General features: G+C 45.8%; 1 protein-coding gene across 2 annotated transcripts in view; it reads left to right on the top strand.

Moving 5' to 3' along the window:
- WWP1 (WW domain containing E3 ubiquitin protein ligase 1) overlaps window positions 1-16,457 on the top strand; it is an 850,740-nt gene that overhangs the window by 381,576 nt on the left and 452,707 nt on the right. For both annotated transcript variants that reach the window (XM_085605336.1, XM_085605333.1), the window contains exon 12: window positions 14,213-14,297. In XM_085605336.1, the coding sequence (XP_085461462.1) occupies window positions 14,213-14,297 (85 nt within the window). The remainder of the gene's footprint in view (window positions 1-14,212; window positions 14,298-16,457) is intronic.

Genomic DNA, 16,457 nt, shown 5'->3' with positions numbered 1-16,457 from the left:
GCCTCGAAGCCCTCCACTCCTTCGACGCCGACGCAGGTCATCGGCACCGAACACGCCAAAAAGGACTTCGGTGCCGAGCTCACCAATAAGGGTTCCGGCACCGTGTCGAAGAAGAAGGCCCTCGGTCCCCACAAGGCGCCTCGGCCTATGGCACCGAAGATTGCGGCCCAACCCTCCAAGGTCCTGGTGGTCGATCCGTCTGCGTCGACATCAAAGAATGCGGCGCCTGCCAAATCATCGGCTCTGAGGAGCGTCGATACCAACCTTCGGATCGACGACCCAAAGACTGGGAAAACATCGGACACCGCATCGACGCCTGCCTCCAAGGTGCCTACCGGTTCCAAAGCGCCATCTGCGTTCACATTGCAACAGGTCTCAGCGTCGTTGCAACGCATCAGGGACCGGGCAACCCTCGAACCTAAGTCGGGTCCCGAACCGCGCAAGGTCGCACAAGCACACTCGGCGCCGACGCACATCACATTTGGATTGCCGCCGTCCAGGGCACCGAAAATGTTCGAAATTCGGACACGTGTCCACCAAACACAGACACTATCCGATGGACAAATCAATGTCGAGCCTTTGCAGGAACACTTTATCGACGCCGACACTGGTCGGCTGCTGCTCCGCAAGCGGAAAATTACACCAGAGAAGGGTTTGGAGTCATACAAGATTCCTTTAAAACAGAAACTGCCAGCCAGTTCCACACCGGTGCTTCAAGAATCCTTTCAACCCTACCTTCAGGACCCACCGTCTTTTTCTCCAACGCATTCGGAGGCAGATGACGGAGAGGACTATATGGGGGATGATACCACTTATCCGGTGGATATCGATCCTGGTGACCACCTGCAAGACCCAGATCAGGCATGGGGAGACCCCACCGACCAGGGTAACGCACCAGATGCTCCTGACATGCAGCTTTATAATATAAAGACATCTCCCACAGAGGATACTGCTGCCTTTAATGCCCTCATTGAACGGGCTGCTGCCAATCATGGAGTAGAACTCCATTCTGATACTGTAGAGGAGGATTTCTTGGTGGACACGTTCGCCTCCTCTGAGAAAACCGTCAAAACTCTGCCAATGTTGAAGGGGGTTCTAAAACCTGCTAAAGACATTTTTAAAGAAACAACCAGGGCACGGGTGTTGAACCCGAGAATCGAGAAAAAATACAAGCCAGCACCCGGAGACCCTATGTACATTAAGGGTCAATTACCATTAGACTCCATGGTTGTTTCTAATGCTCGCAAACGAGCACATTCACAAACAGGTGATGCTCCTCCCCCCGACAAGGAGTCCAAAGTGCTGGAGACATCAGGCAAAAGGATAGCAGCGCAAGCAGCAAACATCTGGCGCATTGCCAACACCCAGGCACTCCTGGCCCGTTATGATAGGTCACACTATGACACTCTAGAATCGCTGCTACAACACTTGCCAGATGATTACAAAGAGGCAGCGGAGCTCCTTATCAGAGAGGGCCAACTCCTTACAAATGCGTCCATCAAATGCGCACTAGATGCAGCCGACACTGCAGCGAGGGCGATCAACACTAGTGTAATGTTGAGGAGGCACGCATGGTTGAGAATCTCAGGCTTCAAACCTGAAATTCAGAACAAGATCTTTAATCAACCGGTCAACCCAGACTTTTTATTTGGCCTCGAGGTTGACACTACCCTCGAAAAAATTAAGAAAGACACAAACTGCAAAATCTATGGGGGCTCTGCAGTCGCAGCAGTTTCGGAGTGGCTCCTTTCGTCGCCCCGGGAATAGAGGAGCAGCTAGAGGTCAGGGGTCCCAGCAGCAGTACAATAAAGGGAATACACAAAGTACCTATGATAAAAACAATAGAGGTGGATATCGTGGATCCATCACCAAAGGCAGAGGACGTGGGTATGGCAACACCAGGTCCTCCCCCAAAAACAAACAGTGACGCCTTCTCCCTGCCCCCGACCACATAACACCTGTCGGGGGGAGACTCCAACAGTTCCTGTCAGTCTGGAAGTCCATCACCACAGACAGGTGGGTCAGGGAAATTATCCAGTACGGTTACTGTCTCAAATTAACGTCCACTCCACCCAACATACCGCCAAAGCACCGTCCTATGTCCGTAGAGCTCTTGGCATTATTGCAGCAGGAAGTACTAAGTATGCTGCAAAAAGGTGCAATAGAAGTCGTGCCCGTAAACCAACCGGGGACAGGAGTGTACTCTCTGTACTTCTTGGTCCCAAAAAAGGACGGATCTCTCAGACCTATACTAGACCTGAGACCCCTCAACCACTACATTCTGTCAGAGCATTTTCATATGCTCACCCTCCAGCAGGTTCTACCGTTACTCAGTCAGGGAGACTTCCTAGCCACACTGGATTTGAAAGATGCGTATTTCCACATACCCATACACCCATTACACAGAAAATATCTCAGGTTCACTATTCAGGATCAACATTATCAGTTCAAAGTTCTCCCTTTTGGAGTAACAACAGCACCCAGGGTCTTTACCAAGTGCCTAGCGACAGTGGCTGCACATTTACAGAGACAGCACATTCACGTCTTCCCTTACCTGGACGACCGGCTTGTTCAGGCAAAGTCAGCCCAGCAATGTGCCAGGCACATATCCCACACCATTCACCTTCTTCACAGTCTAGGATTCTCAATAAATTATCCAAAATCACATCTTCAACCCGCACACGTGCGCCAGTACCTGGGCGCAACCATAAACACTCTGGAAGCCACAGCTCAGCCAAATTTGGTAAGAATCAACAGCATGCAACTGCTGATCACAAAGTTCAAACCTCAACACTCCCTTCCAGCGCGAGTGTTCATGCAGCTGACAGGCATGATGGCCTCCTGCATCTTCATAGTCCCGCACGCGAGACTACACATGCGCCCGCTTCAGGAGTGCTTGGCACGTCAATGGAATCAGGCTCAAGGACAATTGACAGACCTAGTGTTGGTGAGCGGTCGGGCATCCAACTCTCTGCATTGGTGGAATCCACAAAACCTTTGCAAGGGCCGACCGTTCCAAGAGCCTGTTCCACATATAATACTGACGGCGGACGCGTCTCTCCAGGGATGGGGAGCTCATGTACTCACTTACACAGTGCAGGGACTATGGACGACACAGCAAAAGAAGATGCACATCAACCTTCTGGAACTGATGGCGATCTTCCTGGCAATGAAGGCATTCAAAGTACACTTGTGCAACAAAGTCGTGTTGATCCGGACGGACAACATGACTGCCATGTACTACATACAGAAACAGGGAGGAACACACACTCCACAGTTGTCTCATCTGGCTCAGAGCATGTGGAAGTGGGCCATTCAGACGAACATATTCCTCATGGCAGAACACCTCCCGGGAAAGGACAACCAGATGGCAGATCTGCTCAGCAGACACAGCCACCAGATGCACGAGTGGGAGCTACATCCGTCAGTACTCCAACCGTACTTCCAACAGTGGGGTCATCCAGAGATAGACCTATTCGCCACAAAAACGAAAACGCAAAATGCCAAAGCTTTGCCGCCAGGTTCCCACATCCGCAGTCACAGGGCAATGCAATATGGATGAACTGGTCCGGCAGATTTGCGTACGCTTTTCCCCCAGCGCCCTTGATACCGCTGGTGGCACGCAAACTGCGGCAACACTCCCTAACACTCATCCTAGTTGCTCCCACGTGGGCACGCCAGCCATGGTACACCACGTTTCTAGAACTTTCCGTGGTACCGCATCAAAGACTGCGGCTAACACCCCAACTTTTAACACAGAACCTTGGCGCAATTCAGCACCCAGATCCGCAGCAACTAAACCTAGCGATCTGGCTCCTGAAGTCTTAGAGTTTGGCTACCTCAACCTGCCTCCTGAATGTATGGATATCATCAAGGAGGCCAGGAGACCCACAACCAGGGCTTGCTATGCGGCTAAATGGAAAAGGTTTGTCATTTACTGTACTCACAATGACATTAATCCGTTGGATGCATCCATTCAAAACATCATCTGTTACCTGTTACACTTATACAGATGCAATCTGGCGTATAGCTCCATCCGTATACACCTCACCGCGTTAGCCGCCTATCTTCAAAACAGGCAGCACCTCTCTTTATTCAGGGTGCCCGCCATCAAAGCCTTCTTAGAGGGACTCAAAAGAGTGATTCCTCCAAGGCATCCACCGGCTCCAGTGTGGAACCTAAATGTCGTCCTCACCAGATTAATGGGTCCACCTTTTGAACCTCTACATTCATGTGAGATTCAATTCCTCACCTGGAAAGTAGCTTTCTTAGTGGCGATCACTTCATTGAGAAGAGTTAGTGAACTCCAGGCACTAACCATTCAAGAGCCATTCATACAGGTTCACGCAAATAGGGTTGTACTACGTACCAACCCCACGTTCATGCCTAAAGTCATATCGCAGTTCCACATGAATCAGACTATTGAACTGCCAGTTTTCTTTCCTAATCCAGAAAATGTCGCAGAGAGGATGCTCCATACACTAGATCTAAAGAGGGCCCTCATGTACTATATAGACAGAACAAAGGATTTTAGGAAAACACAACAACTCTTCATTGCTTTTTCTCCACAACACAAAGGCAATGCCATTTCCAAAGCAGGGATAGCCAGATGGATCGTTAAATGTATTCAAATTTGCTATCAAAAAGCTAAACGCACATTAACGATTCCCCCAAGGGCCCACTCCACACGGAAGTTGGGTGCGTCCATGGCTTTCCTGGGTAACATTCCTTTAGAGGAAATATGTAGAGCAGCTACATGGTCCACTATACATACATTTACCAAGCATTACTGCGTAGATGTACATTCAAAACAGCAGGCAGCTGTAGGACAGGCTGTTCTCAAAACGCTTTTTCAGACTGCTGCAGCTGGCACGGGCAGCCGCCGCTAATGGAGGGACTGCTATATAATCTATGCACAGATATGAATTCAGCAGCCCACATGCCTCGAACCGAATATGCTACTTACCAGTATGCATCTGTTCTTGGCATGTAGGGCTGCTGACATTCATATCGCCCACCCTCCTCCCCGGCGCCTGTAGCGGCCGCAGCACTCAGACTTACTGTATAGCATGGTCATCACTTACTGTATCTACTCCATCACTGCCACAATGGCGAAAAACAATCTGAGGATGGAGAGGATGCCCATGCGCACTGTAGTCCAGGGGAGGAGCCACCTATCTCGTGATACTTCGAAGACTCTTCCAGGACAACAATGTGCAATCATCCGGACCCAACACTAGGCGGCGATCTATGCACAGATATGAATGTCAGCAGCCCTACATGCCAAGAACAGATGCATACTGGTAAGTAGCATATTCGATCCAGGAATTATGCAGTCAATCAGAGACTTCTCTTTAGAATTTTTCAACATCAATGTAGGTTCCACATCTATAGAACTTGTGTGGGATGCCTACAAAGCTAGTCTGAGAGGGTCATTACATAGCTTAATAAGCTTCAAGAACAGAACTAATGCCTTGGAACTCCAAACCCTGGAGAATAGAATATCTGAACTAGAAGCGGAAAGGAGGCTTATTAATCTGGAGGATATTGGGAAATCGACCTTGATAGGGAAGAGATTAGAGGAGGCTGGGCAGGATCTTAGGATTTTCCTTGACTTGAAATGTAAGGCCCAGTGGCAAGTCCGTAACATGGAAGATTTCGAATACGGTGAAAGAGCCGGATCCGTACTGGCCTGGAAAGCGAGGATAGACCAGGCCAAAAATTACATAAATGAACTTATCATAGACAATGGGGGGACCAAATCCAGCAAGCCAGAAGAGATGCAGGAATGTCTTCTGTCTCTCTTCTCGAATCTATATAAGGAGAACATAGATCCCCCTCACGACCTGATATCGTCGTGATTAAGTGATAAGCCTTTGTCTGTCCTCACTGATTCCTCCAAAGATGCCCTAGACGCCCCCATATCCATTGAGGAGATTAGAGACCAAATAAAGAGATCAAAAAATAAAAAAGCAGCCGGCCTTGATGCCCTCCCCAATGAAGTGTATAAATTACTACTTAACGAACTTCTACCTATACTCCACACTTTATTCAATTCAGTTTATAGCTCCATAGGGGTAATCCCCAGTTCCTGTAGGAAGGCCACTATTGTTTTAATATTGAAGCCAGGAAAAGACCCCTTGATGGCCAACTCCTACCGTCCAATCTCCCTGCTGAATGCCCACTATAAGATCTTTATGGGCATTCTGGCAGGGAGATTGGCAAAATTGGCACCAAGCCTGATCAACACTGACCAGAAAGGCTTTATGGTAGGGAGAATAATCCAGGAACAAGCCCAACTTTTGATAGGAAATATTGACCTAGCTGAGACAAGGTCTGATTGCCTAGCGGTAGTGGCCTTGGACGCCGCCAAGGCTTTCGATCGTGTGTGCTGGAGATATCTTTGGGGGGTCCTGGAGGCCATGGTATTGGCCCCATCTTCGTGCAGACTTTAAAGAATTGTTATAAAGGGGCTATGGCGAAGATCCTATTGAATGGTTCTCTGACCCCCTGTTTTGACATCCAGAGAGGGACATGACAGGGATGCCCCCTATCCCCTCTTTTATTTAATATATGTATTGAACCCCTAGCGCAGGCAATAAGATTGGATAGTACCATCATTCCATTTAGATCGCAGAATTATCAGTGCAAAATAGCACTTTATGCCAACGATGTTATTGTGTATACTAGCGACCCCGATTCTACCATTCCGCGGCTTGAAAACACGTTGAAGGAGTTTGGTTTGATCTCAGGATATCTTGCTAACGCGGCTAAAACTGAAGTTATGTGTTTGAATATAGCTTATAAGGGTGGCCCCTCCAGCAAAGAATTTAAGTATCTAGGGGTTAAAATTGTTAAAGACCGGATCAAAATCCCGCTGATAAATCTGGCAAAAATCGAAAAGGAAATTGACTACCTCTTTGCCAGATGGAAAAACCTCCCCCTGACGATCTATGGGAGAGTCAGTCTGGTAAAGATGTCCGTCCTCCCCAAGTTGACATACCTTTTTAATGCAGTCCCCTTAACTTTCCCCCAGAAAAATTAGTAAAATCCAGGGCAAAATAGGAAGTTTCATATGGGGACAAAAAAGCCCAAGGATGTTGTGGAAAAAATTAAGAAAACTTTTAAAAGGTGGGTTGGCCCTCCCAGATATTACCTGGTACTTAATGGCTTTCCAATTCAAGGGCATCAGGATGCTGTTGACTACCCCAGAGGAAACCTCATGGGGCAGGTTACTTGGAGAAATGGCTTTAACAGAGGGAGGCAGTGGAGGTGGTGGGTTCCTATATAAATTCGGGGCACCCAGATTCTTCAAGCGTGTACGTCTTAAGGTCTTGAAGGCTGCTTTGTCGACCTGGTACAAACTAAGATGTATTTGGGGCATAGGTTATTATTCCGATTTTGCCCCCATTTGGGATTCCCCGGGGAGCCCCGCCCCCGCATGTGCGACAGCCTGGCGGCTCCAATAAAAAGATCTGCTCTTTTGAGGTTGTCGGACCTGGTGGATCTAGATGGGGTCCTCCCCTGGGAGGTTTTACTAAGATCGGCCCCACTTTTTCTAGGTTCAAGTTCAGTTAAAATCATGGTACGAGGTCGATGCGGGAGATATTAAAGGGAGATGGGAACTTGGACAGTTACTACAAGACCCGCAGCCTAAAAAGAAAGACATCTCTTTGTGGTATACAAGGCTCCTTGAAGCAGAGGACAGTGAGGTTCCTTTTCAAACATCAGTATGGAACTCAACTCCACTTGTACAAGGTATTGAAGAATCGTTTGAAGTTTCCCTCAAGTTACTCTACAGATACATCAAGCCCGCCCACCTAAAGAAGAACCACTTCTTTGTGCTAAACAGGCTATATTATATCCTGGCAAAAATTGCCAAATTTTCCCCGGTACCTGCTCCAACCTGTCCTAGATGTAAACTAGATAAAGCGGATGATATTCATATTTTTTTCCACTGCCCAGAGTTAAGCTCTTTTTGGAAAAATGTGAGGGAATCATTATCAGCTATCTTTGAAATCGATATAGAGGTCGACCTCCACCGTGTTTTGTGGTAAAAATGATCCAGTAAACGGGTCACCTATACAGTCTCACAAGGGCTTATTGTTACATCTTATAATTTTGGCCAGGAGGGAGATTTGTATTAGGTGGAAAGATCCGTTCCCTCCGGACAGAGATAGTTGGTTAAAAGCCGCGCTGAGGATGGCTCAGCTAGATCAAGACAGCAGGGGGGATAGGCCTGATAACATCTGGTTCCCATTACTAACCTCGGGACGTGGCCTTAGATTGATCCCTGGTTAGATAAATGTGCCAAAAGTGGGTCCAATGATTACACCAGACCCCAATAACGTGGGGAAGGCAATGATGGCCTAGACAAAAGCAGTTAGCCGAGGGGCGCCCAGTTTTAAAATAGTCGGCTTGTTAAATCTGCCAACGTCTTTGGTGAGATGAGGAGAGAAAAAAGAAAGAAAAAAAAAAGAAATAATGTACATTTGGTGTGTGTTGATTTATTTGAATGGATTTTGGGTGGTAATTAACTACAATTATTTTAGGGATAAATAATTATTTTAACTAATATTTAATACACGTACATATTTTTTTAATAAAGACTTTTAAATGTGTTGTGTACCTTGTTGAAGTATAGTGTAGAAAGTTACTTACGTAATACATTTAAAAATAGGTAATTATTTTAGTGATTTATTGTCTGTTGCGTTTTTAAATGTTAATAATATTGTATTAGTTAATATTTTGGGAATATAGTTTTGTATTTTAGTTATAATATTTGTAGTAATTGATATGTATTTAATAATGTAATACGTATTGTATTTAAAAAATATGTAGATTTAGATTTCTTTTAAAATTTCTTTTTTTTATATCGTTTACTATGTTTTTGAAAATATTTTATTATGTCGAAGTGAATTAGTTTGTTTCTAATGTTGCACTGACTGGAGTTGGAATAGTAAATTTTACCCCTCCACAAATCCAAAACTTTCCCTACTGTTGCTCTGACTGGAGTGGGAATAGTAACATTTACCCCTGTGTAATTTAAAAATTACCCTACCGTTTCACTGAATGGAGTGGGAATAGTAAATTTCACCCCTATGTAATGTAACCATTTTTCTAAAGTTTCATTGTGTGAAATGGGAGTAGTACATTTTATCCCTCCTCAGTCCACCACTTTACCTACTTTTGTATAAATTGTAGTGGGAATAGTTTATGTATTGAGGGCCTCAGTACGATGTCGGGTGGAAAGCAGTCCGACCGACTCCTTGACGGAATAGTTTCCTACCGTTTCGGGTTCGGGGATTCCGACCAACCCATTACGATGATCCGTACACCGGTTTCAGGGTTTCACCCCGCATCAGACAGGCTAGCTTGAATCCAGTGACACAGCGAGCAAGGGACCCACGTCTGGCAAATCCTTGGCCACTTAGGGCAAACATAGTGAATGGTGAGCCAGTGTAGCTCCTTCAGCTGTGGTGTGAGGTGAGTGCAGCGTGGGAGGTTGAGAGTGATTGATCAGCCTTCTGGTGAGATTTCTGTTGATTCCGGCATAGAGGGTTTTACAGTAGTCCAGCTTGCATTTGACCAGGGTGTCCACAACTGTTTTCAAGGTGCTGATTGGGAGTCATTTGAAAATCTTCCTCTGCATTTACAAGGTATGGAAGTATTAAGCGGTGACCGCATTGACTTAGGCCTTAATGTCGAGTTTGCTGTCAATCACGATCTTGAGGTTGTGGGAGTGGGAGGTGGTGAGGTGGGAAGGGGGGTATCGGTCCTAGCTCTGTCTGTTGGTCACCAAGGGGAGTGCCATAGCGATGATTGATGCAGAGGTTCTGTGAGGGAGGGATCGAGTTGGAGGCAGCCGATGGTGAGGTGAAATCTTTCACAATGGCGAAGATTCCTTTGCGTGTGTTGGTGCTGGCATCATTGCGGTCTGGGTCATTTGGTTGTAGCATCGCAGGGTGGATTTGAATGTGCTCCTGTCTGAATTGTCCTGGCTTATTGTACGTTTGCGCTTCAGTAGTTTGCAGTGGTGTTTTACCAGTCTGAGTTACTCTGTGCACCAACTGGCCTTGGGTCTGGATCTTTTTGTATTGTTGTGTTTGAGGGCAGCCAGAAAGTCGGAACAGGAGGGGATACAATTGTTCAAATTCTTAAGGGCTTTGGGGAGGCTGTTGCTGTTTTTGGGTCGATGGGGGTTGAGAACAGTGTTCCAGTCCTATCCAGTGATGCTGTTGAAGTTTTGGAGGGTTGGCCGTGCGATGGTGCTTGTGTGTTGTACGGGGATGCTCAACTTGACATGGGTGTGGCCTGTCCAGGGAACTGGTGTGAGCTCTTCGACTCGCATATTGTCTATCCATCTTTCCTACTGAAAGTAGATCCCCTTTCACATAAGCCAGCCCATCACTCTTCTATCCTTATGCCCTCCTCATCCCACGAAATTGGAGGACCAGCTGGTTGCTGGGTATATAGTGTCTTACTTTATCAACCACTCATGAGAATTTAGCCTATTATCTCATTGTTGGCATCTCAGAAGCCAAGATGTCCAAGGAGACCAATTGCACCATTTTCTGCTGGGTTATCCTTTGCATTAGGATCTGCTATACCTATGGCAAGAAAGACCCTTCGGCTAGTGTTCATGCCCCTTCGCCATGGCTGCTTCCACCATTTTCACTAAAGAAGTTTCAGTGGTTGACATCAGCCAAGCAGCCAGACTCCTCTTTTCACAGTTTTTCTATACATTATTACATCACAACTCAAGAACGCATGAACTGATACTTTGCCAGGACTGTATTGCATGACTTCCTGTGATGAACCCCACTTCCCTCAGAGTCTTACTTTGAGACTCATTTATAAGGTGCGAAATCTCCTGGAAAAAGTTGATGAGAAGAATGTTAATTTTAAAACAATACATCTGATGGAGACCTCTAGCTGCAGATTCCTTATGTTAGAATGTTCCGCAGGCATCAGACTAAATTCGAAAATTATTAAGCAATTACCTTGTGCACTGGTAGGTGGATCTGTTTGGCTCTGCGTAGCGTCATTGCGTAGTCTGTGCCAGAAGTGATGTGCAATTTATCTATATAGGCGCCACCCCAGCGCACTGATCTCAGTTCCTTCTTTCCCATGCCACTAGCGCAGATCCGGACGAGCTCCGTCCAGTCAGTTTTTTTACAGAACTTGTTTGACCGTTTTGTTGAATTCGAACAGTGTGCTTTTTTCTGCCTGTTGTTTTGGACTATTTTCCCGAAGAAACCAACTGGTTTTAAGCCTTGTGGTTCCTTTCAAAAGCAAAAGTCTGTGAGAGACCTCCACTTGGTGTGCCAGAACCAGGACCACAATTCAACGGTCTCCGCATATTGCAAGACTTTGAATACAAAGGCTATTTGGCGGGTGGGCCATGAAGCTTTTGGCGGCTCACCACATGACTGCACATCACTCCAAGTCCCTTTCACGAGGGAGGACAAGGGACCAAGCTCAGAGTAGCTCGTCCTGGTCATTACCACGATCCCAGACTTCTTCAGGTACATCCCACAAGAAGAAGTTGAAGACGTCAAAGCGCTCTTTGAATTCTCCGCATTGGTTCTGCTCATCTAATGAGGCACGGGAACGACATCATAAATACAGGCCAGCTCCTAGATTGTCCCTGTGGAATCCTTACCTGACACTGGGTCCACACTTCATTAAGTTTGTCGGAGCGACTCCTGCCCAACTTTGAGATATTTATGAGGTCATGAGCCTTATTTTTTGGGCAGTCAAACTCCTCTGGGGTACCTTTGCGCCCCATGGATTCGGAAGTGATTCCAGTGGCGCAGACTGCATTGTGAATCCTGACTCCAATATGGAGCTAGACCGGCATCTCACTATGCCAGTTCCGGTGCTGACCAGGCCCACACGGCCTGAATTGGAGATGAAGCGCTTTCACAAAAGGGCACATTAAGGAACATAAATTAAGGTCTGAGTTTCCTATGGCTATTCTGACCCCCTAGCACAGTATATGGTCCGGGATACCTGGTATGAGGAACAGGCTGATGCCAGTGGTCTGATACCTCACCAGACACTGGCCTTCTCTCTCCTCTCTTAGTGCCTATGGAGGAGGTGGCTTTCTTTGTGGTAGTAGTCCAGAGGGCAGCTGAGAACCTGGACCTTCAGCTGCCTACGGTCTAGGTCAAGACGATGTGCTTCAGCCTTGGGTATTTTCCCACTCAATACAACTAATCTCCTTTAATGAAGCCCTCACTCATGTCCTACTCTGGACCTAGGCCAAGGCTTGCACAGGACTCATTTTCACTGGACTATTTCCTGCTACCAGCGCCCAGTGTCTGTGCACCCAGCCTTACTCTCCTACCATCCCACCCCTGAGAGCCTGATGGTCCAGGCCTACACCTCCAAGATAAATCCAGATGCAGTCTTTACTGTGCTACTGGATAGGTAATCCAAGAGGCTGGATACCTTTGGAAAGAGGATTTGCTCTTCCACCAGCCTAGTTCTACGGGCCGTGAACTCTGCGTGCTTATTGTGTGGGATACGGTTGCTCAAATGCTACCTATGGTCTTTAAGGAGGCCCGATCCATACTCTTCTAAGCTATCGCTGACGGGAGGTACGACAGTCCTTTCGTGGCCTTGGATACAGTTTCCACAAGCCTTACAGGACCCAGAGGTCTACCCCATTTGCTCCCCACCTCCGGCAGCCACAACATCAAAGGCTCTTAAGTTTGCTCTATACCATCATAGGCGCCTGGTTGGTGTCAGGTTTCTGCACCACCTACCCCAGTGGAGGGAAATCACTTCAGACAAATGGATGCTGCAGACTGTCCAGAGGGGCTATGTCGTAACTTTCAAATAAAAACCTCAGCCTTTACCACTGTCCACCGATTGGCTAATAGAGGATCACCTTTCTCTCTTGCAATATAAAGTGCAAGCTCTTTCGGTCAAAGGAGCCATAGACAGAGTACCAACAGCAGAAGTAGGTCATAGTTGCAAATCCCACTACTTTCTGCTGCCGAAGAAAGATGGAGGCCTCCTTCCTATCGTAGACCTTCGCCCTGTCAACTACTTCTTGAAAAAGGAAGAATTCCCGATGCGCACCTTGGCTCAGGTGCTGTCTGCCCTTGACCCTGGAGACTGGATGGTAGTGCTGGACTTGCAGGACACATACTTTCTTCGTCCTGCCTGCATACAGGCGTTTCCTGTGGGTCACAGTGAGCCACCAGCATTTTCAGTTCACTGCGCTCCTTTTGGCCTCCGCAGTGCCCCTAGGGTACTATCCAAGGTGATAGTGGTTGCAGCACACCTAGAGTTGTCTCCGACTTCCAGACTACGGTGGATCTCCTGCACTCGCTAGGGTTCACTATAAAAAAGTCACACCTGACCCCCCCCATTCAGATGCTTCCTTTCATCTGAGCCGTTCTGGACACATTTATGAGGCATGCAATAGTTCGAAAGATGTGTCCATCAGAAGAATGTTACTTTGACAATGATATTTCAGTGGATACTATACCTTCCTGTAGATTCTTCTCCATCCTCTTTCCTCCCTGTGAGATAGTAGAGTGACATGGTGTGCAAACATAGATACTGTATTGTCCCTATTGTTGATGTTCTCTTGCTTCGCCTATGCATGCGTGCCAAGAAAATACTAGGAGCTAATACCAGTGTGCCGGCTTGAATGCTGTTCACTCCGTAGTCATCTCATCCTGGGCTGATGGTGTTGCAACTGGTGTACTTGGCACCACATGGGTGTGCTGGAAAGCTATTGCTTAAGAAAAGTTTCATAATCCGGTCTGCTACTTCGAGGTTATTCATAAAGTGAGCAATCTGGAAGGAGATATAGTTCCAACCATAAACTCACTTTTGAGTATGCTTCATTGCCTTTAGCCATTGAAGTTAGCCAAACATTTTTTTCTGTGGGCTCTGACTGAATCATTACCCACTGTTAAGATTGTTGGTTGTAGCTGTTTTACAATGATGTGTAATAATAGAAATTATTTAAATGGCATATGTTTTTGTTCCATTTTTAATGTATTGATATATTGCTTTGAGGAAAAATATTATTTCCCTGTCTCTTCCTTTGTTTGTTTCATTATTGAACACTTAGAATTGATATAAAGTTGTTAAAAGATTCAGTGTCTGCAAATGTGGCTGCTCCGTGTTTTGTTTTTATAATACTATTAAAATTCACAAATATTTAATAAATGTGTTTTACTTTTAGAAAGGAGAGTTGACTCAAATGACAGAGTTTACTTCGTGAATCACAACACAAAAACAACTCAATGGGAAGACCCCCGAACTCAAGGGTAGGTATTGTTGTATTACACTTGCATCTGAATAGGTTTGCAATCATAAAATTAGAAGAATTCAGCATCACCTGCTTTAAAGCTATTGTGCACTGCACATAGTTGCTTCGTATAACACTTGTATTGAATGTGCACACCAATTTTTTAATAGGGCATCACTTGCTTAGAAAATAGAAACAAAAAATGTGTCAAGGATGTGGAGAGGAGAGCGATGGGTGGAGTGATGGCAGACTATGCTTGCTTTACATGCCTGAATACATGACTCTTCAATTCTACTTAGTTCCATCATGACAGGTGACTTAAGTAATATGCAGATGAACCTTTTGACATTTTAGAGAAGTACAAGCCTGCAGTGTCACTGATTACACTTATGGCAACCATACCTCGACGCTACATTAAACAAGATAATTTTAAAGCAAATTTTAACAGTGAGGCTTATGGCATTGCCGATAAAAGATATCAACAAGCGCTGGAAATCCCTAGAGGCGATTACCACCTGCAGACTATGTCACCAGCATGAAGAATCCATGGTCCATTTGGTCTGCATATGCCATTGCCTAATACACTCACGTCACACTTTACTAAGGCCATTGTTTTTAAAACATGGGACACGTAATTGCAAGGATGCCATGAAACTCTTGTTTAGCCTGGAGACACCGATGGAATTGGCTAGTTTCGCCAAATTTGCACACAAAGTTAAAGAATGTTTAAGCAACGCACCTTGCACTTTAGAACTTCAAGACTGCACTTTGGGCATGCTCAGACTTTGATTTGCATGCTGTGACAAGATGTATCTATTTTGCACTTAATTGGAATCTCTCTTCCAAAATAGGTCTTTGAATGCCTTGAATTCATAACTGATACATGGGTTTTAGTGTTTTTATTATCTATGATCTGTATTTTTAGGATTTGTTTTACTGGATGTAGCGCATCCAAATTTGTAGTAGTTAATGATGAATACTGTAGCAAGCAAGTTTTGTTGATATTTTATAAGGCACTTTTTTTGTTACAATGTTTGTTAATTGATGCAATAAAATATATTCATTCATTCACTGATTGCTGGTAAGACTGAACATATGAAATTGCTGACTATTGGTAATGGTAAAAGTGAAGTGGGGCATCAAACTAGTTGTGCCCATCTATTCAAATCACGCCGTGTTGGAGAAATCCCAAAAGTAATTTTTTTTTAACCTCGCATTGAGAAAAAGCTTAGAATGGAGCAGCAAGTGGTAGAAGGGCTTGATTTTAGACCAGTTTCTGAGCGTTCCTGGGAGGAAGTAATTTCAAGTTTTCAGGAGGAGGTAATTATTATTTATGAATAATTAGTTCTCATGTAGCACATAGCGACTGCTAGGGTTTTCCAGAGCTGTGGCTGAAGATAAGGTGAGTAAGTCATAAGAGCAAAAATAGCCACGTTTTCTGTTCCTAGCAAAACAGAATGCAGATTCTCAAGGTGTGAGGAAGCGTGTTCCAAAGCTTTAGGCGCAGGGCGAAGAAGGAACCGCCACCCATCGGGGTGCATCTGAATCTGGGGACTGTGTAAAGAAATTGGTTGCTTTAGTGTTATGGGCTGGAGGGGTGGCAGGGCAGCACCAGTATTTGCAGACACTGAGGTCCAGAATTAGAGCTGATTTTGTGCATGAAGCAGAGAGCTTTGAAATTGATTTGTCTGCTGTGAGCCAGTGGAGGTCACGGAGGGGGCATCCGACTCTGAGAAATGTTTGGGGAGCCGGAACAGAAGCCTGACGGTAGAGTTCTGGACCACTTGGAGGTGTCTTATAACTGCCTTATCAGCACTAGATACAGGATGTTGCCATAGGATAGCCTTGATAGAATCATGGCCTGGAAAACTGTCCTTTGGGCCGAAAAAGCAAGTATCCACAGAATCTTCCTAAGCCATTTCCTAATTACGAAACAAGTTAAGGCTACTTAAGCCAGCTGAGAGTTCATGGAAAAGGTGGAGTCCAGCCAGAAGCCTAGGATCTTCACCTTATGGGAAGGTTCAGGAAGAGCCGCCAACATGGCAGGCCAGTGTTGAGGCCCCCACAGCTTAGGATTCTTGCCCAATACCATTATCTCGGTCTTGTCGCAGTTTAATTTTAGAGTTGGTATTCATCCATGTGGAGCAAAGTCAGAGGCAAGATTTTAGATCCTCCAAAT

The sequence above is a fragment of the Triturus cristatus genome, chromosome 5_1 (genome assembly GCF_964204655.1).
Source record: "Triturus cristatus chromosome 5_1, aTriCri1.1, whole genome shotgun sequence".
Taxonomy (NCBI): domain Eukaryota; kingdom Metazoa; phylum Chordata; class Amphibia; order Caudata; family Salamandridae; genus Triturus; species Triturus cristatus.
The sequence above is the reverse complement of the archived record's forward strand: the minus strand, read 5'-3'. Positions and strand labels throughout refer to the sequence as shown.